This window comes from Pecten maximus, chromosome 6 (genome assembly GCF_902652985.1).
Source record: "Pecten maximus chromosome 6, xPecMax1.1, whole genome shotgun sequence".
Classification (NCBI taxonomy): domain Eukaryota; kingdom Metazoa; phylum Mollusca; class Bivalvia; order Pectinida; family Pectinidae; genus Pecten; species Pecten maximus.
This window is the reverse complement of record NC_047020.1, coordinates 13,800,184-13,822,704: the sequence shown is the minus strand read 5'-3', so window position 1 is coordinate 13,822,704 and position 22,521 is coordinate 13,800,184. Positions and strand designations below refer to the sequence as shown.

The window sequence follows — 22,521 nt, the reverse complement described above, 5'->3', positions numbered from 1 at the left end:
CTCCATTAGTATGTACTGAAATCCTGGAGGGGGATTTAGTCATCTCTTATTTATAATTTGTGTCTCATTGTTATTCGTTGATTATGGACCCTAGGGTTGTGACAAGCTACACGTGCTCATTGCGCGTTCTCAACAATCGTATGACGTCACGGCAACAATAAAAATGACGTCACACTGACAATTCAATCACGTCACGGCAATATTGTCTTGATGTATCGTTGATGTAAGTTACATAAGAGGGTAAACATGGTAAGAGAAAAATAATAATTCATCCCCTTGGGAGTGCGACAGGGGGATGTCGACCCTCGGGTTAAGGACCTTAAGTTGAGGTGAAAGAGTCTTAAAGCAATCAATAAGTTGAATAACTCTAAGGTGTGTGTGCCAGACTTATTGATAAATGAGTATTTTATTAAGGATAAAGATGTACTTTTGTCCTGTCTTGTTGTACTGTTCAAAAACATTTTAAAATATGGTTTTTATCCTACATCATGGTCATTAGGCAACCTTATTCCTATCTTTACGAAAGGCGGCCAGAACGATACCAATAACTACAGAGGAATTATACTAGTCAGTTGCTTAGGGATATCTTGACATCAGTTCTCAATTCAGCGTATAACGAAATTCGATAGTGATTTTTCAAAAATAGGTGATGCTCAGTTTGGTTTCAAGAAGAATTTATCTTCTATTGGTGTCATTTTTGTATTACAAACATTAATAAGTGAATTTCTGAAAAATAGTAAAAGGTTATATATTGCTGTTTTAGGGATTACAAAAAACGACTTTATTAATAGCCAAAACTTGTGGTACAAACGTATTAAAGAAGGTGTAGAAGGAAATATGTTGAATATTATACGGGCTATGTACAGAGTTGTAAAATGTTGTGCTAAATACTATAAAAAAAACATGTCGGATTTCTTTCAGTGACAAAATGGATTATTCCAATGGGACACTGTGTCTCTGTTGTTTTCTATGTATGTTTATGACTGTGAAATGATTTTTTTAACAGAAGGGTGTCCTTCCATTAAGTTACAGTGTATTAAGATATTTTAATGATATACTTACGTATGCAGACGGCATTTTGTTATTGGCCAAAACTCCAGTGGGATTGAAAAATAAGTTTGATGTTTTAATAACTTCATACAAAAAATGGAATCTTACTGTTAACACTTCTAAAACTAAGGTAATGTTGTTGTTTTTTTTTGTTTTTTGTTTTTTTTTTTTGGGGGGGGGGGGGGGGGGGGGTTGTTTTTTGTTTGTTTGTTTGTTTGTTTGTTTTTTGTTTTTTTTTTCGAAACAGTATTAAATTAAGAAAAGAAGATAAGTGGTTTTATAACGAATGTGTTTTAGAAATTTTAACGGTAAGTTGAAGACAACTAAACAAAAAAAATCTGAACAGGAAATAAAAGCATTGCTTCTGGTATCAGCTGGTATCAGGCGTGTGTAAAAAAATATTTTAATGTCAAACTCAACTTCATGGTTTGATAGATACGTCGATAGTGTTTTAATTATGGAACGGAAGATTGAGGATATCATCAAGCTACAGATATTGAGTAAATCATTTAATTTTTTGTGAAAGATTATTAGGGATTAAGAAAACTACAGCAAATTTTATAGTTTACCAAGAACCGGGGAGATTGCCTTTTGAAATAGTGAGGAAATTATGTCAGAAATTTCATTAACTAGATGAAATTAAAACAAACTGATAATTGTATTTTCAATGCGTGTTATCTAGAAATGTTATATAATTGAAATGAATGGTTGAATGCAGTAAAGAATGATCTCATTAGAACGGGAGTAGGGTACATATGGCAATATGGGGATACACATACATCAGATATAGAATATGAACATAATCGAATGCAGATTGTGTGATATTTTTAAACAAGAATGTAAAGCAAAAAACAAAAGGATTAATCTTCCAAGAGTTCATTGTGAAAATGTATTGACGAAGATTACCGTTTGCAACCATATTTATCAAAACCAATAGGTGCTACAAATCTAAAAGAAATAACGAAAATTATATTGTCATCTCACAAATTAAATATTGAGATTGGTTGGTAGAACAAATTAGAAAGGATTGAGAGTACGTTCGTACAGTAACAGCACGAATTAAATATTGAGATTGGTTGGTAGAACAAATTAGAAAGGATTGAGAGTACGTTCGTACAGTAACAGCACGTCCGTACCGTAACAGCACGTCACGTCCGTACAGTAACAGTACATCCGTACAGTAACAGTGGAGACATTGAAACTGAATTTCATTTTATTCTAAAATAGGAATGTTATTTAGATTTAAGAAAGAAAGCGTTTTATTAAGAAATATTTCTATATTTAACCAAGTATGAACCTTTGTTCTACTTGAGGAAACAGTGAACAAAAACAACTATCGAATTTAGTAAAATATATTAAACTTATTAATCAGAAAAGAAAAGAATATGTAACAGTTTAACGGTAAATTTCTACACTCTTCCCGAGAACGTGTCTATGTAAAATGTATGTATTTGTGTGTCGGTGAGTAAGGAAATCATGTGTGTATGTGGAACTTGCATATCATCAGAGACCTATATACTATGTATATGTGTGTGCCGTAAGCCTCAATGTAAATGACTGAACTGTTCATCCCGTCCTTAGCAACCACGGGACCATCCTGTGAAGTATGTGAATATCACGATAACATACGCTCACAGTGTACACTGTATATGTGATCCCTGGAGTATCGATGATGGGAAACTATTACAGTATAAATTTTGGTTATTTTTATCTATTTATCTTTTTAATTTCTTATCTGTTAAGTAATTTGGGTTTATATACAAAATATATCTGACTCACTAGTACATAAGAATAAAAATTAAAAACTCAGGCGACTTTTACATTACGAAAAACTTATGATAGATACATAAGGGTTATTCTAGTGAACAATCGTATTTTACATAATATATAAGATAATATAAGATATGAGATTATACATGTAGATCATTAACGTTTTTATTAGATATCATATTTATTATATAAGATATATTAAATATTATCAGATACAACTATATGTTTGATAAGGGACAATGCGCTCTCGATAAGGGCATGTTTGAGTGGTCACGAATAAAGGGAGCCACCACTTGTAAGGGAAAATAGCGATGTTACTTATCTCTCTATATATGTCTCTGATATTATATATAATATATCTTATGAATATTATAAGAAACATGTAACTTAATTAAATCTCTTTGTAAAATATCTAAAAATACAGGATATCGTTTTAATATATTCGATAGTTTCTAAAGAAAAAAATATATATTATATACGAGAAATAAACTCGTATATACGAGAAATAATCTCGTATATACGAGAAATAATCTCGTATATACGAGAAATAATCTCGTATACGAGAAATAATCTCGTATATACGAGAAATAATCTCGTATATACGAGAAATAAACTCGTATATACGAGAAATAATCTCGTATATACGAGAAATAATCCCGTATATACGAGAAAGAAACTCGTATATACGAGAAAAAAAACTCGTATATACGAGAAATAATCCCGTATATACGAGAAAGAAACTCGTATATACGAGAAATAATCCCGTTTATATACGAGAAAGAAACTCGTATATACGAGAAATAATCTCGTATATACGAGAAAGAAACTCGTATATACGAGAAATAATCCCGTATATACGAGAAATAATCTCGTTATTACGAGAAAGAAACTCGTATATACGAGATTTTTTATTTATATTTTAATGATACCAACAAAGTTTATTTTTTTCATTGGTCCTATTCGGCTTCCGTAGTAACAAAAACATACAGAAAATGCATAAGAAATTTCTATTAAAATATGCAGTTATTCAACGGCAACAACAACAACAACAACCCCCCCCAAAAAAAAAAAGTCTGAACATGTACTATACACACTAGGGGAGGTCTAAATACATGTAGACTGTAACTAATTCTCAAGTCTCTGTGAATTTTAATACAAATGTTTCCAATCCGGAATTTTCGTCCGATCCAAGCTAAATTTAGTCAAATTTGAGCCAACCTTGACCTTCAATCATAAACAAAAGTCGCACTGAAAATGGCGGAGGAAGCTGCAAGCTCGGAAGCGGGAACAGGCAGTATAATGTCTCGATTTGTGTCAGAACTTTTTGGAAGTCCACTGAACATTGCGTTACTTGGAATATGCGCATTTTTATTTTATAAAATTGTGTCGAGTAACCGGAAATCTGCTGCACCTCCACCTCAAGAACCCGAATTGCCAAGGATGAAGAAAAGGGACTTTACACTGGAACAACTGCGTGAATATGACGGGAAAGGTCAAGATGGCAGGGTTTTGGTAGCAGTCAACACAAAAGTGTTCGACGTAACGAGAGGGAAACGGTTTTATGGACCAGGTGAGATAATTACTCCGGATAAACTGCATTACGTCACCAAACGAAAAAAATGCCGGTTTGCAGTAACGTTACATGCGTACGTACTTGACAAATATCCACTGCCTTGTTAAGGAGTTAAAAGGTTTTTTTTTTCAGTACGAGTATGTCTGATATGATGCCCGCTGATGAAGAAGAACGAGTAATTAAACATTCTGAAACTGATATTTTAATGTAACAGTTACAGGAGAGGAGACACGCTGTGAAACTCGCTGTATCGAGGATGAAACCGCTTTCTAGTATCTACTAGTATGTACTACTACTAAATACAATGCTGATAGCAGCAAGGAGCTATTTAATTTATGTTGTATGAAAGCTCTCAATTTTTCAAGTTTAGATCAAGAACAAAAATACATCTGGTTGATGAATAATGAAGATGGGGATATTTTAAAGTTGTTGTCTAATTTCATTATGTCAAATTTAAGATGATACAAACTATTTCTGTATCCATTGTATAATGATTTTGTAATAGCTAATCTAGTAGACTTCCAAATCATAGGTAACAACATGAGCATGTTACAAGCAATTTTGTTTATGTGTTTGTAATTTATATTAGTATAAATGCATGTCCATTCATCTGTCTTTTGGCCACTCTACCTCTTTGTGATTGTATTTCCTATATTTCCCCATGTGGGCCGGAATTCGTTAATAAAGAATTGTATTGTATAGGCCTAGTTTAGGCTACAGTAGATCTTCCTGTACACAGGACAGACCTACTCAAAAATATTAGAGTTTTACATGACAGGAAACTTTTGACCGGCTGTCATGTAACCTCTAATCACCATCGCATGTAGAACCTGTTGCTGTGACACCTCTAATTGAAATAGCTTAAAAGCTATAATAACTCACATTTCATACAACGTGACTTACATAAGTCTAAAAAGCTATGATAAATAAAAACAGTTACAATATTGTGTCCATATATATATCTATATCCAATATCAGTGATTATTAGCTATATAGCCTCTCTTGTCGTTTAAGCATAGGTCCCATTTGTATGTGACCTCTTGGGGTTATTTCTGGTTTATCCAAATATGGAGTTGAAATAGACGAAACAAACGAAACGCTGGCAAAATATTGCGTTACACTATCCGTTTTATTTGTATTCCGGCGTAAGAATTGTACCTGCTGCCCCATTGCATGATCGTAAGAGGCGACTAAATTTGGGATCTTATCTTTTCTCTTCTTTCTGAACAACTTTCTTCTTCCTAATGTCTCCCTTGACAATGCCTCACTTTTGGCCTTTAGTTGAGCGTTCGCCGCTGTGAGGAAGTCTTTGGGTTCTGTCCCCTAGCCGAGACATACCAGAGTCTTTAAAAATGGTAGTTGCTGCTCCTGCTTGACGCTCAGCATATTTGGAGTGGGACGACTGGTTCGCCCGTTGTCAGTATAATGTGACCGGGTGGGGTGTGCTGCTGCGTGTCTTCGGCAGTATGCTTCAGTGAGGTAGCACTATAAATCGGCGAAAAGTTCCGGCCTATCACAAGGAGACTTAACACGAACATAAAGCAGCCTTCCAAAACACACATACGCACTCGCCACACACATGCATGTTGCACGCACGGGAGGCCGTCCTTTAATGACCTTAGCTGTTAATAGGACGTTAAACAAAATAAACCAAACCAAACCAAATTGTATTCCTATTTTATAATAAACGGAACAGCAAAGTTGTTTTGGTGACCCAATATTTGAACACAGTAGGTTGCAAGTGAATTATTGGGGATATAATAATATATTTAAGAGGTGTCCATCAACATTTTGTGCATAAATGGATTAATACTTTATCAACAAGTAAGTGTACACATAGTTGTTGACATGAATTATAGTTCTAGATGGTTTATAACACTTTTTTGTCGCGCCCCAGAATCAGGGCACTGGCATGCAGCTACAAGAAACACACGCTGATGGGTAGGGCTGGGACGATACAGTGATGCCCCAATCGGATACGTATCACGATAATAGAGCTACGATCCGATACATATCGTGATACATAGAGAAACCATATCTAAACATTATACATTATTTGTTTCAATGAAAAACAAAGTACCTTTTGTAGTAAATGCTAGTTTAATCGTCATTTTCAAACACTGGAAGGCCAAACGTTTTCCGTACTTCGGATTTTGATCCAAGAAGCGATTTCAAAGCTACCCAGTTGTTCGCCTTGGTATTTGGTTTGTTGTGAACGAGTATTTGTCAAACGCTTTCTGATTGACCTACTGCAGCCGGCCTCAACCAATCATTTAACTACTTTCACTTTCAGAGTAGCGCTCTGGTTTCCCGGAAATCGATAACACTTTCGTTTTTGACAAATGTCTTTTAATTTGAATTCAAGTCTTTCCGAAGAAAATGCATTTATGTATTAAACAAATAAAGAACAAGAGCAAGACACAGGATCGATATAGGTATCGTAAAATTGCATTTGGATCGATACTGGTATCATAGTGAAAGTGATCACAACCCACCGGTGTATCGTCCCGGCCCTACTGATGGGATATGAGGTTGCAATATTCACCAATGTAATCAGGTGGAATAAGATACGTATAGGAGTAGGGACAGACCCAAGTCAAGTGTTTGAGAGTGCATTTGACCCTGGGAGGTGGCATATATTGAAATATATATAAAACAATGAGGGTATTATCTTCAGGCTAATCATAATTGCTTCATTGCCAGTGAATGCTGTTCAAAATTAGTCCAGTGTTGTATGTGTTTACCTATGTCTTTTCATGACTCGCTGATCATGATCATGACTCGCTGAGCATGAGCATTGTCAATGTGTCTTATACAAGGCAGCATACTTATCGATGGGCTGCTGTAAAACAATACTTTTGTTAAAGGAGCAGCTTTTCACCTCAAACTGACACCTTAAAATATCACACCCAGGTTCGCTGATCTTTTGCCCGGGGCCGTCAGGGTCTTACATTCTGAGTCATAATTTGTAATTGAAGTCTGGCAAATAAACACAAACAAGATATATACAAAATCTAGATGTACGGAAAAATTATACAACTCTATCACACACTCCAACACACAAACCCTATGGCAACATGACAGTAGTTCGTAAACAAGACCTACGGCGGTATCAGTAAACTATCAGCTACATGGCCCTAAACCTATAAAATAGACGAGTCCATACTGTAATACTAACGGTTAAACGGCCAAACTCCTAAGGAATAGGCGACAGAATAAACCCTACATGACTAGTCTGAATACTAGTACTGTTACTGACTATATAAGTAGATTAAGTACTATACATGCATATGACTGCCCTGAAACCTACGACTGTGACTGGTAAGATATACTACACTCTATCCCTAATATTAGGAAGCGAGAGCTGAGCCAAGCAGTCCTGTTGGAACTTTCCATCTGACTGACGAACTAAGCAAACGTGTACTGGCTTGAATAGACAACAGCGACAAACTGCACATGCAATATTCACACCAAATTTCCTGTACTCAAAACACTTGTGCTGTTAGATGACTATAGAGTTTCGAATCATATAAACTGTGGGTATAAAGTCTACTCATTAAAGTTAATGAATTTCCTCCACTTTTACACTTTGATTTAAGTTTCCCAAAATGTTGATATATGACTGCTTTCAACTTTTTTATTTGGGACAATTTCAAAATTTGTGCTTATGATATGCCTTAATGTTATTTTATTCACCATCTGCATGTTGCGCAAGGTATTTATGAATTGGGTCATTTCTGACAACCCCGGCCCCTTTAAGACCAGACCCAGAATAGTGTTTAAGTTTAACTATTGGATCAATATATAGTGTTTCTCACAAGCTCAAATAGCATGATGAGGCACCAGCCTTGCCCTTTTTTCAGTTCTGCATGCCCTTTTTAATGCATTTTCTTTGGCGTCTTGTAATTGTCCTTTCTTCCCCAGTGAATCTCGAGCTTAATTTACACCTGTACAAGGTAACTCGATCCTGGTTGGGATAGTGACACCACATGCAATTTGTCAGCAAATTATGGCAATCATATGTGCACTGAACTACTTAAGGCATCATAGCACCAGCCTTGCTAATTAAGACCATGGCTTGTGCTTAACTGATTTTTACACCTTTGTTAGTGAGCCAGTTTGTATCAAATTTTGGTGCAGCCTTTGTTGCTTAAGGATCAGCTTATAGTTAGATTGGAACAAGTTCTCTAAAATATCATTCACTTTTCATGAAAGGGGAAAATATCATTCACTTTTCATGAAAGGGGGAGGCCTAAAGGGCACATGTCGTCATACTAACAGGTTTTTGAGAATTACTGATTTTGGAAAATTTCCTCAATTTTTATGCCATATATATTGTTATCCCCTCGCGCAATGAGTCGTCAAGGGTATATAGGGATCTGCCCGTATGTAAGTATGAAAGTAAGTACATAAGTAATATATTTGTCCCAAGCTTATAAACTTTCAAACCATGCATGATAATTTCATCAATCTTCATACACATCAAGACCACATCGAGATGGAGTGCAGTATGCAAGAACCGTAACTCTTGCTTCCGTTTTCACAGAGTTATTCCCCTTTTTGACAAAAATAATATTTACCTTGTCCGGAGCATGACTTTTAAATCATGCAGGATATATATAATTTCATCAAACTTCATACACATCAAGACAACATCAAGGCAGAGTGCAGTGTTCAAGAACCGTCACTCTTGCTTCAATTTTCACAGAGTATTTCAATACAACTCTGACCACACAGCTGTACATGGAGCAGTACGTATATCAATTTGTTTTTAATAAAACAAATCACATTCCACTTGTGTCAGCAAGTTCAATTCATAACTCACGTTCATCATCAGGGTTTGCCACGAAGGAATTAGTATCGTTCCACGATGCCTTGTTTATCAATATTTAGGTCACCTGCCCAAAGGGCAAGTGAGCTTATGCCGTGGCGCGGCGGCCGTCCAGCCGTCCGTCCGGCGTCAACTTTTCCATTCAAGCAACTTCTTCTCAATAACCAAAAGGCCCAGAGACCTAATATTGGGCCTGTAGCATGCTGGGGTGAAGGGCTACCAAGTTTGTTCAAATGAATGACCTTGACTTTCATTCAAGGTCACAGGGGTCAAATATGCTAAAAAAATTAAACGACTTCTTCTAAATAGCCAAAAGACCCAGGGACTTGATATTGGGTCTGTAGCATGCTGGGGTGAAGGGCTACCAAGTTTGTTCAAATGAATAACGTTGACCTTCATTCAAGGTCACAGGGGTCAAAAAGGCTAAAATCTTTAAACGACTTCTTCTCAATAACCAAGAGTCCCAGGGAGTTGATATTGGGTCTGTAGCATGCTGGGGTGAAGGGCTACCAAGTTTGTTCAAATGAATGACCTTGACTTTCATTCAAGGTCACAGGAGTCAAATATGCTAAAATCTTTAAACGACTTCTTCTCAATAACCAACAGTTCCAGAGACCTAATATTTGGCCTGCAGCATGCTAGGGTGAAGGGCTCCCAAGTTTGTTCAAATGAATGACCTTGACCTTCATTCAAGGTCACAGGAGTCAAAAAGGCTAAAATCTTTAAACGACTTCTTCTCAATAACCAAGAGTCCCAGGGAGTTGATATTGGGTCTGTAAAATGCTGGGGTAAAGGGCGACCAAGTTTGTTCAAATGAATGACCTTGACCTTCATTCAAGGTCACAGGAGTCAAAAAGGCTAAAATCTTTAAACAACTTCTTCTCAATAACCAAGAGTCCCATGGAGTTAATATTGGGTCTGTAGCATGCTGGGGTGAAGGGCTACCAAGTCTTTTCAAATGAATGACCCTGACTCACATTCAAGGTCACTTCGATCAAGTATGCTTAAATCTTTAAATGACTTTTAGTGAAAAGCCAAAGTGCAGAGAGACATTATATTGGTCCTGTAGCATGCTTTCAAATAACTGCAGGATCCATATATGAAAAGATCACTGCATTGCAGGTGAGCGATTTGGGCCCATTGGGCCCTTGTTGTACACATGTCTACAATGAATACAGAGTGATATGACTATCATATTGACAAAGCAAGACATACAGGTGAGACAAATAATTATGTATTGTTTGTGTTATTTCATGTATTGATCAGTGTTGCTCATGGAGTTTCTTTGACGTTTTCTAAAATAGGAGGACCATATGCAGTATTTGCCGGACGGGATGCATCAAGAGGACTGGCCTTATTTTCATTGACAGAAGAAGCCATAAAAGATGAATTTGATGATTTGTCAGATCTAACCACAATGCAGATGGAGAGTGTGCGGGAATGGGAAATGCAATTTACAGGTATTTATCGTCAAGCCTGCTTAAGGCCATCTCTATACAACCATCAGCTGTCTGTCAAACTTGCTTAAAATGCTTAAAAGGCAACCTCTGTATAGCCACCAGATGTCTGTCAAACCTCCCTGTAAGGCCAGATGTCTCTCAAACCTGTCTATGAAGCCAAATCTGTCTGTAAAGGCTGCCTCTTTATAACCAACAGCTGCCTGTCAAACCTGTCTGTAAGGTCACCTCTATATAACCACCAACTGTCTGTCAAACCTGCATGTTAGGTCACCTCTGTATAACAGCGTTCACCAGCTGCCTGTAAACCCTGCCTTTAGGGGCACCTCTATATAACCACCAGCTGTCTGTCAAACCTGTCTATAAGGTCAGCTCTATAAACCAGCTGTCTGTCAAACCTGTCTATAAGGTCACCTCTATATAACCAGCTGTCTGTCAAACCTGTCTATAAGGTCACCTCTATATAACCACCAGCTGTCTGTCAAACCTGTCTATAAGGTCACCTCTATATAACCACCAACTGTCTGTCAAACCTGTCTATAAGGCCACCTCTATATAACCAGCTGTCTGTCAAACCTGTCTATAAAGTCACATCTATATAACCACCAGCTGTTTGTCAAACCTGCCTATAAGGCCACCTTTATATAATTTCCAGCCTGTAAACCTTTTAAGGTAATATTTGGTTCGGTTCCAAGCGTGATACAATTCATACTAATCGTAATTATAGTACTTCAGTGATATAAATTGGTAAAAGCAGGTAATAAATACATAGGTATATTAAGTAATAAATACTGATAATAGGCATTTTGTTCTTTAATGGGGTTTTTTTTTCAAATTTTCTGTGGACATTGAGAATTTTTACATGTACATGTATATGCATATGGGCGAATCACCGACTTCCATAAAGGCCACTTGCAATGGTACATGTGTCTATGTATATATTGTTGTCTTGAATGTCTTTATATAAAGTAGGGGGGGGGGGGATAAATATAATAAGCTGATGCGTGTAACTGTAGTTATTTTTCGGGTTGGTCAGAAATTCAAGATGGCTGCAATTACAAATGGCCAACACTACCACTATACACATAATTGCCACTGATATGAGTATGTATACTAAAATATGACAGTTAAGGCCCTTAGCTATAGGCCTCTTGTATTTCCTGGTTCATGTCTACTATACATTAACTTTATATAAATTCCTGGTTCATGTCTTCTATACAATAACTTTATATAAATTCCTGGTTCATGTCTTCTATACATTAACTTTATATAAATTCCTGGTTCATGTCTTCTATACATTAACTTTATATAAATTCCTGGTTCATGTCTTCTATACATTAACTTTATATAAATTCCTGGTTCATGTCTTCTATACATTAACTTTATATAAATTCCTGGTTCATGTCTTCTATACATTATAATATAACTTTATATAAATTCCTGGTTCATGTCTGCTGTACATTAACTTTATATAAATTCCTGGTTCATGTCTACTATACGTTAACTCTATATAAATTCCTGGTTCATGTCTACTTTACATTAACTTTATATAAATTCCTGGTTCATGTCTTCTATACATTAACTTTATATAAATTCCTGGTTCATGTCTTCTATACATTAACTTTATATAAATTCCTGGTTCATGTCTTCTATACATTATAATATAACTTTATATAAATTCCTGGTTCATGTCTGCTGTACATTAACTTTATATAAATTCCTGGTTCATGTCTACTATACGTTAACTCTATATAAATTCCTGGTTCATGTCTACTATACATTAACTTTATATAAATTCCTGGTTCATGTCTTCTATACACATTAACTTTATATAAATTCCTGGTTCATGTCTTCTATACATTAACTTTATATAAATTCTTGGTTCATGTCTACTATACATTAACTTTATATAAATTCCTGGTTCATGTCTTCTATACATTAACTTTATATAAATTCCTGGTTCATGTCTTCTATACATTAACTTTATATAAATTCCTGGTTCATGTCTACTATACATTAACTTTATATAAATTCCTGGTTCATGTCTACTATACATTAACTTTATATAAATTCCTGGTTCATGTCTGCTATACGTTAACTCTATATAAATTCCTGGTTCATGTCTTCTATACATTAACTTTATATAAATTCTTGGTTCATGTCTACTATACATTAACTTTATATAAATTCCTGGTTCATGTCTACTATACATTAACTTTATATAAATTCCTGGTTCATGTCTTCTATACATTAACTTTATATAAATTCCTGGTTCATGTCTGCTATACGTTAACTCTATATAAATTCCTGGTTCATGTCTACTATACATTAACTTTATATAAATTCCTGGTTCATGTCTTCTATACACATTAACTTTATATAAATTCCTGGTTCATGTCTACTATACATTAACTTTATATAAATTCCTGGTTCATGTCTTCTATACATTAACTTTATATAAATTCCTGGTTCATGTCTGCTATACGTTAACTCTATATAAATTCCTGGTTCATGTCTACTATACATTAACTTTATATAAATTCCTGGGTCATGTCTTCTATACATTAACTTTATATAAATTCCTGGTTCATGTCTGCTATACGTTAACTCTATATAAATTCCTGGTTCATGTCTACTATACATTAACTTTATATAAATTCCTGGTTCATGTCTTCTATACATTAACTTTATATAAATTCCTGGTTCATGTCTACTATACATTAACTTTATATAAATTCCTGGTTCATGTCTTCTATACATTAACTTTATATAAATTCCTGGTTCATGTCTGCTATACGTTAACTCTATATAAATTCCTGGTTCATGTCTACTATACATTAACTTTATATAAATTCCTGGTTCATGTCTTCTATACACATTAACTTTATATAAATTCCTGGTTCATGTCTTCTATACATTAACTTTATATAAATTCCTGGTTCATGTCTTCTATACATTAACTTTATATAAATTCCTGGTTCATGTCTTCTATACATTAACTTTATATAAATTCCTGGTTCATGTCTGCTATACATTAACTTTATATAAATTCCTGGTTCATGTCTTCTATACATTAACTTTATATAAATTCCTGGTTCATGTCTTCTATACAATAACTTTATATAAATTCCTGGTTCATGTCTTCTATACATTATCTTTATATAAATTCCTGGTTCATGTCTACTATATACATTAACTTTATATAAATTCCTGGTTCATGTCTATTATTCATTAACTTTTATAAAAGTTCCTGGTCATCATGTCTATAGCTATTGTACATTAACTTTCACCCAGGTATGTTTCCTGGTTCATAATAGATGTTATAAAATTATTAAACTGTGTGCAATAAATTTTACACAAAGCACGCATATTCAGTACAATATATGAAGGACTTATGCAGTTTGCATAGAGAGAGTTTTATTTAATCAATATTTAATGAACTGCCATGGCCAGCTGTCTTGTTAATGTGATATGTGGTATGGATTGTAGATAATATTGTAATGTCGTACATGGACTGTGAAAAATATTTCCTGTACATACATCAGTTTTATTTTTCTATACAGCTGTGTCATTGTGAGATGCATATAGATAAGAGATTTAAATGATAACACTTGCAGATAATGTTTTTAGCTCACCTGGACCGAAGGTCCGGTGAGCTTATGCCATGGTGCAGCGTCCGGCGTCCGGCGTCCGTCGTCCGTCCGTCAACATTTGCTTCAAATCGCTACTAGTCAAAAAGTTCTTATTGGATTTTGACCAAATTTGGTCAGAAACATCCTTGGCAGAAGGGGATCAGATTTTGCATAAATGGTGGCTCTGACCCCCAAGGGGCCTGAGGGGCGGGGCCCAATAGGGGAAATTGAGGCAATTCCTTTAAATCGCTACTAGTCATAAAGTTATGAATGGATTTGAACCCAATTTGGTCAGAAACATCCTTTGGGGAAGGGGAACAGATTTTGCATAAATGGTTACTCTGACCCCCAAGGGGCCAAAGGGGCGGGGCCTAATGGGGAAATAGAGGTAATTCCTTAAAATCGCTACTAGTCATAAAGTTATCAATGGATTTGAACCCAATTTGGTCAGAAACATCCTTTGGGGAAGGGGAACAGATTTTGCATAAATGGTGACTCTGACCCCCAAGGGGCCAAAGGGGCGGGGCCTAATGGGGAAATAGAGGTGATTCTTTCAAATCGCTACTAGTCATAAAGTTATGAATGGATTTGAACCCAATTTGGTCAGAAACATCCTTCGGGGAAGGGGAACAGATTTTGCATAAATGGTTACTCTGACCCCTAAGGGGCCAAAGGGGCGGGGCCTAATGGGGAAATAGAGGTAATTCCTTCAAATCGCTACTAGTCATAAAGGTATGAATGGATTTGAACCCAATTTGGTCAGAAACATTCTTATGTGAAGGGGAACAGATTTTGCATAAATGGTTACTCTGACCCCCAAAGGACCAAAGGGGTGGGGCCTAATGGGGAAACAGAGGTAATATCTTTAAATTGCTACTTGTCATAAAATTATGAAAAGATTTGAACCGAATTTGGTCAAAAACATCATTGGGGTAAGGGGAACAGATTTTGCATAAATGGTGACTCTGACCCCCAAGGGGCCAAAGGGCGGGGCCCCATATTGGAAATAGAGGTAATTCCTTTAAATCGCTACTACTCATAAAGTTATGAATGGTTTTTAACGCAATTTAGTAAGAAACATCCTTTGGGAAAGGGGAACAGATTTTGCATAAATGGTGACTCTGACCCCAAGGGGCCAAAGGGGCGGGGCCTAATTGGGAAATAGAGGTAATTCCTTCAAATCGCTACTAGTCATAAAGTTATGAATGGATTTGAACCCAATTTGGTCAGAAACATCCTTTAGGAAAGGGGAACAGATTTTGCATAAATGGTGACTCTGACCCCCAAGGGGCCAAAGGGGCAGGGCCTAATGGGGAAATAGAGGTAATTCCTTCAAATCGCTACTAGTCATAAAGTTATGAATGGATTTATACCCAAATTGGTCAGAAACATTCTTATGTGAAGGGGAACAGATTTTGCATAAATGGTGACTCTGACCCCCGAGGGGCCAAAGAGGCGGGGCCCCATATGGGAAATAGAGGCAATTCCTTTAAATCGCTACTAGTCATAAAGTTATGAATGGATTTGAACCCAATTTAATAAGAAACATCTTTTGGGGAAGGGGAGCAGATTTTGCATAAATGGTGACTCTGACCCCCAAGGGGCCAAAGGGGCGGGGCCCCATATGGGAAATAGAGGTAATTCCTTTAAATCGCTACTTGTCATAAATTTATGAATGGATTGAACCCAATTTGGTCAGAAGCATTCTTTGGGGAAGGGGAACAGATTTTGCATAAATGGTGACTCTGACCCCCAAGGGGCCAAAGAGGCGGGGCCTAATGGGGAAATAGAGGTAATTCCTTAAAATCGCTACTAGTCATAAAGTTATGAATGGATTTGAACCCAATTTGGTAAGAAACATTCTTGGGGGAAGGGAAACAGATTTTGCATAAATGGTGACTCTGACCCCCGAGGGGCCAAAGGGACGGGGCCCCATATAGGAAATAGAGGTAATTCCTTTAAATCACTACTAGTCATAAAGTTATAAATGCATGTTGTAAACTCAGAGAGTCTGGACTTCATTATTTCTTTAAAGCAGTTGGGATCCCCACGCTATAACCATAAATAGCATTGTTTGAGGTTAACAAACAAAAGGAATTGAACATGAACATTATTTGGACATTTGGTCAAATCCAACCAGGTGAGCGATACAGGCCCCATGGGCCTCTTGTTTATAAATAAAATAAAAACAGTATTTTAGAATTTACAGGGTACTCCGAAAGTTTAGTATCAAAACTAACAAAAATATGAATATTTTAAAATAACACCAAACTCGGCATGTCCAATCTTATTTGAAATAAACATAATCAGCAAACATAAATTAGTCTATACGAATCAAATGATAGACAATATAATACCGTGTAACAGATTTTATCTTTCAAACATTGCATTTAACTGTTAGTTCTGATGTGATCTGTTTGGTTTTTGGGTGATAATGAAATTGCAGGAGAAATGGATTCATAATGTACTTTTCATGCCAACTATTGAGAAGCTACATTGTACATAATTTATTAAAAAGTTTTATTACAGCATCACAATTGTTCTTGAATATTAATGTCCATCATGTTACCTATGTCTGTTATGTTACTTGAAATAGCCATTGTCTTCAACTGTAGATATTCCAATATTATTTTTTTTCTTTTATATTATTTAATGTATTTTTGGTTCAGTTTTCTCACAGGAGTTTAATTTAAAACTTCAAAACAATGAAAAGTTGTTTTGAATTCCTCAACAAACACATTGATTTAATGGAAAAATCATATTTGAAATGGACTCAGGCCATCTTGTGTGATTGCATCAGCCACTAAATTATCATTATTTTGGTCTCTTTATTTGGCACAAGTGAGCAAATAATAGCAACATGTATGTGCCACTTTGGAACTTTTATTCTGTTGCAATAATATCAAATTTAATATCAAATTCCTGTTTCTTGTCTAGTGAAATGTAATTTTAGAATAGATAACATCGATGATGGACATCTTAATTACCAGTTTCCCATTGCTATAGCAAATATGTAGGGGTTTTCTAGAGTTATAGTTACTGTACTGAAATACTGAATTACTGATATATATTTGTCCTTAAGATTTTGATTGATTCAATTAGAATTTAGAATTTGCTAAAGTTATTTGTAATATTTTTAGATCTGCAAATGGACAATTTCTCTGTGTATTAGCTTAATTCGTGTTCATGCTGCAAAACATGTCTTTATTACCCATGGACACATAATTATGTGTACATAAAAACTTAATGGATGTAATTATTCATTCTATAACAGACAAAAGGTTTTGCTGTACACACAGTGTAGCATTTTGTTTTCTAAATCTGCCTGTGGACTACTTCAATTCAATTCATTTATTGACTTTAGGTCTATGACCCATCAGTACATAAATTAATATACATGTACATTTTGTATATATATATATGTATATATATATATATGAATACAACATGTATTATAATAAAATTACAAAATGTAATTGACTTATTATAATTAAATACGGAAACCGATTAACCAACATATATATGTACTATATTATGAGGAATATTAATCAACCATATTGTCTACTGGCAACATCAGCAAAAAATACATTGTATTCCACTTAATCTTACAAGGGCTGCGCCCAATCACAGAATTGATACTAATTATAATACACTGTTACAGAATAAGGATTCTAGGAGAACTTTTATAACAGTCAGTCAGAGAGACATGGAAAAAAAGTATCAGATACATGTAATACCATTTGGTAAACACGACAGACGGACACCGGGAGGTTCAACAATTATTAGTACACTATTATGCAATAACGTGTTACATCAAAACTCAACACCTACACAAACCGAGTATATTTACACAATACTTAAATTTCAATAGATTTCCCTCCAGGGACCTTTTACTTTGGGTGCTTAATTATCACAAGCCTCTTTCATATGTTATTTGAACTTTGTTATAAATACATGTATAAAGCTTGTGTGCATGCACTCGATAATATTGACATTATTTAAGGCATCCAATCCACATGTATTAAGTTATATACATATATTTACCATTGTATGGCACTGCCACTCTATAACCCTACCAATTCAGTTGCGAGTTCACCAGCTTATGAACTGCCAACTGAAATTTGAATTTGAAAATTTAAAAAAAAAATTGCACGACAAATAAAAAATCGCAGATGATAAATATAAGCATTGAACGGCTTTCAGTTGGCATTCATAGTCAATATGAATGCCAACTGAAAGCTGTTCAATGCTTAAATATAAGTCAGTGTATACGTACTGTGGTGCATTTTTACCTGATGTCACAGGATATTCTCACAAAAATGGGTCAAATTGACTGAAATTTCAGAAACCATCTTAAGACCCAGATATTATATAATCAAGTGCATGTCCTCCTCATAGATGGAATGGTGTTTTAAGATTATATACCGGAAGGGAGTAAATTCAACTAATAGTCAGTTAAGTGTATTAATATTCCTGATATAGGAAACCACAGTTTTGAGCATGATACATAAAAATTGCCGAAGCTTCACTAGACTGAAAGTATTTATTATAAGGACCACAATTTATTATTTTATTTATCCTAGATTACAGTTCTATTTGTCTGTGGAATTGGACTATTAGCTAATTTGTTAGCAGTTTATTTCTAGTAATAATTATATACGTAATAAGCTCATAAATATTAATATTTGACAGATGTACATAGTATGTACATGTTATAACTTCCTTCTTCACATATACTCTATCACGTAATTGCATTTTTAGGTCACCTGAGACAAAGTCTCAAGTGACCTATTCTAATATAATCGCCTTGTGTCCGTCGTCGTGCGTCGTCCGTCATCCGTCCGTAAACAATTTACATTTTCAACTTCTTCTCCAAAACCACTGAACCAAATTCAATGAAATTTGGCAGGGAGCTTCTATGGCTAAAGGTCAATCAAAATTGTGAATTATATGGTCCCCATCCCCCAGGGGCCTGAGGGGCGGGGGCCAAAAAGGTCACATTGACTAAAACTTCAAAAATCTTCTTCTCTACTCTCAGGTAAGGTGGAATCAAACACTCTTCATAGATGAAAGGGTCTTAAGGTGCTTTACCAAAATTGTGAATTTCATGACCCTGGGGTCTCACGTTTGCCCCTGGGGAGGGGGTAAACTTAACTATAGTTTATATAGGGAAATCACATTTTTGACTATAGCTATTATTTGTTTAATTTTTATTGGGATTCATTCTAACTTTGTTAACATTATCAGCTTGGGATGACAGTTTGATGGTATTTACATGTTTGCCCTGACTTACCCCCAGGGGCTGATTGGGGGGAGGGGGCAAAAAGGGTCGAATTAACTGAAATTTTAAAAATCTTCTTCTTACAACCCAAATAAGGTAGAATTAAATACTCTTCACAGATGGAAGGGTCTTAAGGTGCTTTACCATAATTGTGAATTTCCTGGCCCTGGGGCTTGAAGTTTGCCCCATGGGAGGGGATAAACTTTACTATAGTTGTAGGGAAATCACATTTTTGACTATCATTTGTTTTATTTGTTTTGAAATTCATTCTAAATTTGTTAACATTATCAGCATGGGATGACTGCTTAATGGTATGCACATGTTGGCCCTGACTGATCCTTAGACTGATGGGTCAGGCCAAAAAGTGTCAATCAAATTTACTGAAATATTTCAAAAATCAGGTGACCGTTAAGGCCCATGGGCCTCTTGTTCACAATTAAGTTTGTTATGCAATATTCCTTCTTCACATTTGAAACAAGCCATATACATTTTCACATCTACAATAATGAATGATATTATAACCAGTCTTAAATTGTCATAATTTTAAGCCATCTGTTCCTGTTAACCATATTCCTTTCTTTACAATTTTCAGAAAAATATGACTACATAGGTAGATTACTGCGGCCGGGAGAGGAGCCAAGGGACTATACAGACACAGAAGATGAGCCATCATCTGAGGAAAAGAAAGATACTGACAAGAAAAAGGACTGATCATGTGATGGCACAGTCTCATACATATCTGGTGCAAAAGGAACTGCTCTATAGATATATATGATGTTCAATGTATTTCGTCCATCTCTCAGCATCTGGTGTTCAGCTGATTAAATTCCTCCTCAGCATTCCAAACTGACTTGTAAATGTAAAACAGATTTACTGTTGAAAAACTTTGTTCAGTTTCAAAATGTTTTTCTCCACTACTAAAGTAACACAAATTGTATAGTATTGGAAAATATTGTTTTGAAGGTAAAAAAAACTCACATGACTCATCAAAATTTTAGTTAGATATCCAGCATTGAAACCAGAAGCCTAAGGAGAATTTTTTATCGTAATGTAACAGGCTGGGAGGAATGTATAGTCGAGAATGAAACCTGAGCATTCATTTCATTTTCACAGTGCCAATGTCATCATTTTTGTCATCTTCATTGCTATCATCACATCTCATTCACCATGGAACCATACATTCATGTTAGTATTTTATGAAATTGATTGTCCTAGTAGAGCTTGATTGCTCTCATAATTTTGCTAGCTTTAGAACTGTCATTAGCTGGGACCATGAAATGGTACCATGCACTATACCTTAATCCTGTACCTTGCTTGTCAGTATTTTTGTACAGAAAGATTGTGGAATTAAAAGATGTTGTATTATCAGCATGCTGGAATTTGAAAAATAAAATGAAGATCATCATTTTTAGCTCACCTTGACCGAAGGTCCGGTGAGCTTATGCCATGGTGCGGCGTCCATCGTCCGTCCGTCAACGTTTGCTTCAAATCACTACTAGTCAAAAGTTCTTATTGGATTTTGACCAAATTTGGTCAGAAACATCCTTGGCGGAAGGGGATCAGATTTTGCATAAATGGTGACTCTGACCCCCAAGGGGCCTGAGGGGCGGGGCCCAATAGGGGAAATTGAGGCAATTCCTTTAAATCGCTACTAGTCATAAAGTTATGAATGGATTTGAACCAAATTTAGTCAGAAACATCCTTTGGGGAAGGGGAACAGATTTTGCATAGATGGTGACTCTGACCCCTGAGGGGCCAAAGGGGCGGGGCCCCATAGGGAAAATAGAGGTAATTTCTTCAAATCGCTACTAGTCAAAAAGTTATGAATGGATTTGAACCCAATTTAGTTAGAAACATCCTTGGGGGAAGGGGAACAGATTTTGCACAAATGGTGACTGACCCATGAGGGGACAAATGGGCGGGGCCCCATAGGCGAAATAGAGGTAATTCCTTTAAATCGCTACTTGTCATACAGTTATGAATGGATTTGAACCCAATTTGGTCAAAAACATCCTTGGAGGAAGGGGAACAGATTTTGCATAAATGGTGACTCTGACCCCTGAGGGGCCAAAGGGATGGGGCCCCATAGGGTAAATAGAGGTAATTCCTTTAAATCGCTACTAGTCATAAAGTGACGAATGCATGTTCTATAAACAATTCTTGAGGTCTTTCAGACCTAGAGAGTCTGGACTTTATTAATCTTTAAAGCTGTTCGGATTCCCACACTTTAACCATATATAGCATTGTTAGAGTTTTAAAAATAAAACAAATTGAATATGAACATTATTTTGACAATTGGTCTAATCCAACCAGGTGGGCGATACAGGCCCCATGGGCCTCTTGTTCTACATATGTGTATAAAAATTAACGATGCAAGGGAAAATCCTGTGATGATTTAAACAGCAATTAATGTACATGGATACATCCTTTGTCAATCTTTTAACCTGACGTTACAAGCAGATTATATATATACAATGAACCATTCAGGCCTAGGATCCTAAAAATATGCCAACATATTCGACTGACAGCAAGAATATAGTTATATCCAGCTATTTCAGGAACTCAAAAATGATTAACGAATAACGATAGGCTTTAATTATTTCATGCATATGTTATTAATTTTGTTCAATAATTCTAATCGGGGAAATTGCAGGTGACAAATCAGCCATGCATTAGTCATTTGCTTAATTCAGGAATGTTTTCAATTTATTTGCATACAAAAATCAATTTGATTAAATTTTTTTACTTATCCTTCACATTGTGATAATTTTTTATTCCAATTTTTTTCTTCACATTTTTGTTTTTTGGTTTATTTGTTTTTGTTTTTTTGTCATTTTAGGAATTTAACAAGGAACATAAAATTCAAGTTAACTTATTTCAAATTGATTATTAGTTTTAAAGTTGAAATCAACCAACAATAAACAAAT

At 35.5% G+C, this 22,521-nt stretch overlaps 1 protein-coding gene across 1 annotated transcript; it reads left to right on the top strand.

The window, feature by feature from the left end:
- The first annotated feature begins 4,038 nt into the window (after nt 1-4,038).
- LOC117329026 (membrane-associated progesterone receptor component 1-like) lies at nt 4,039-21,070 on the top strand. The gene is made up of 3 exons (XM_033886712.1): nt 4,039-4,390; nt 10,529-10,684; nt 20,187-21,070. Exons 1-3 carry the CDS (start codon nt 4,075-4,077, stop codon nt 20,303-20,305), a joined length of 591 nt encoding a protein of 196 aa, XP_033742603.1. The 5' UTR covers nt 4,039-4,074; the 3' UTR covers nt 20,306-21,070.
- The last annotated feature ends 1,451 nt before the right edge of the window (nt 21,071-22,521 follow it).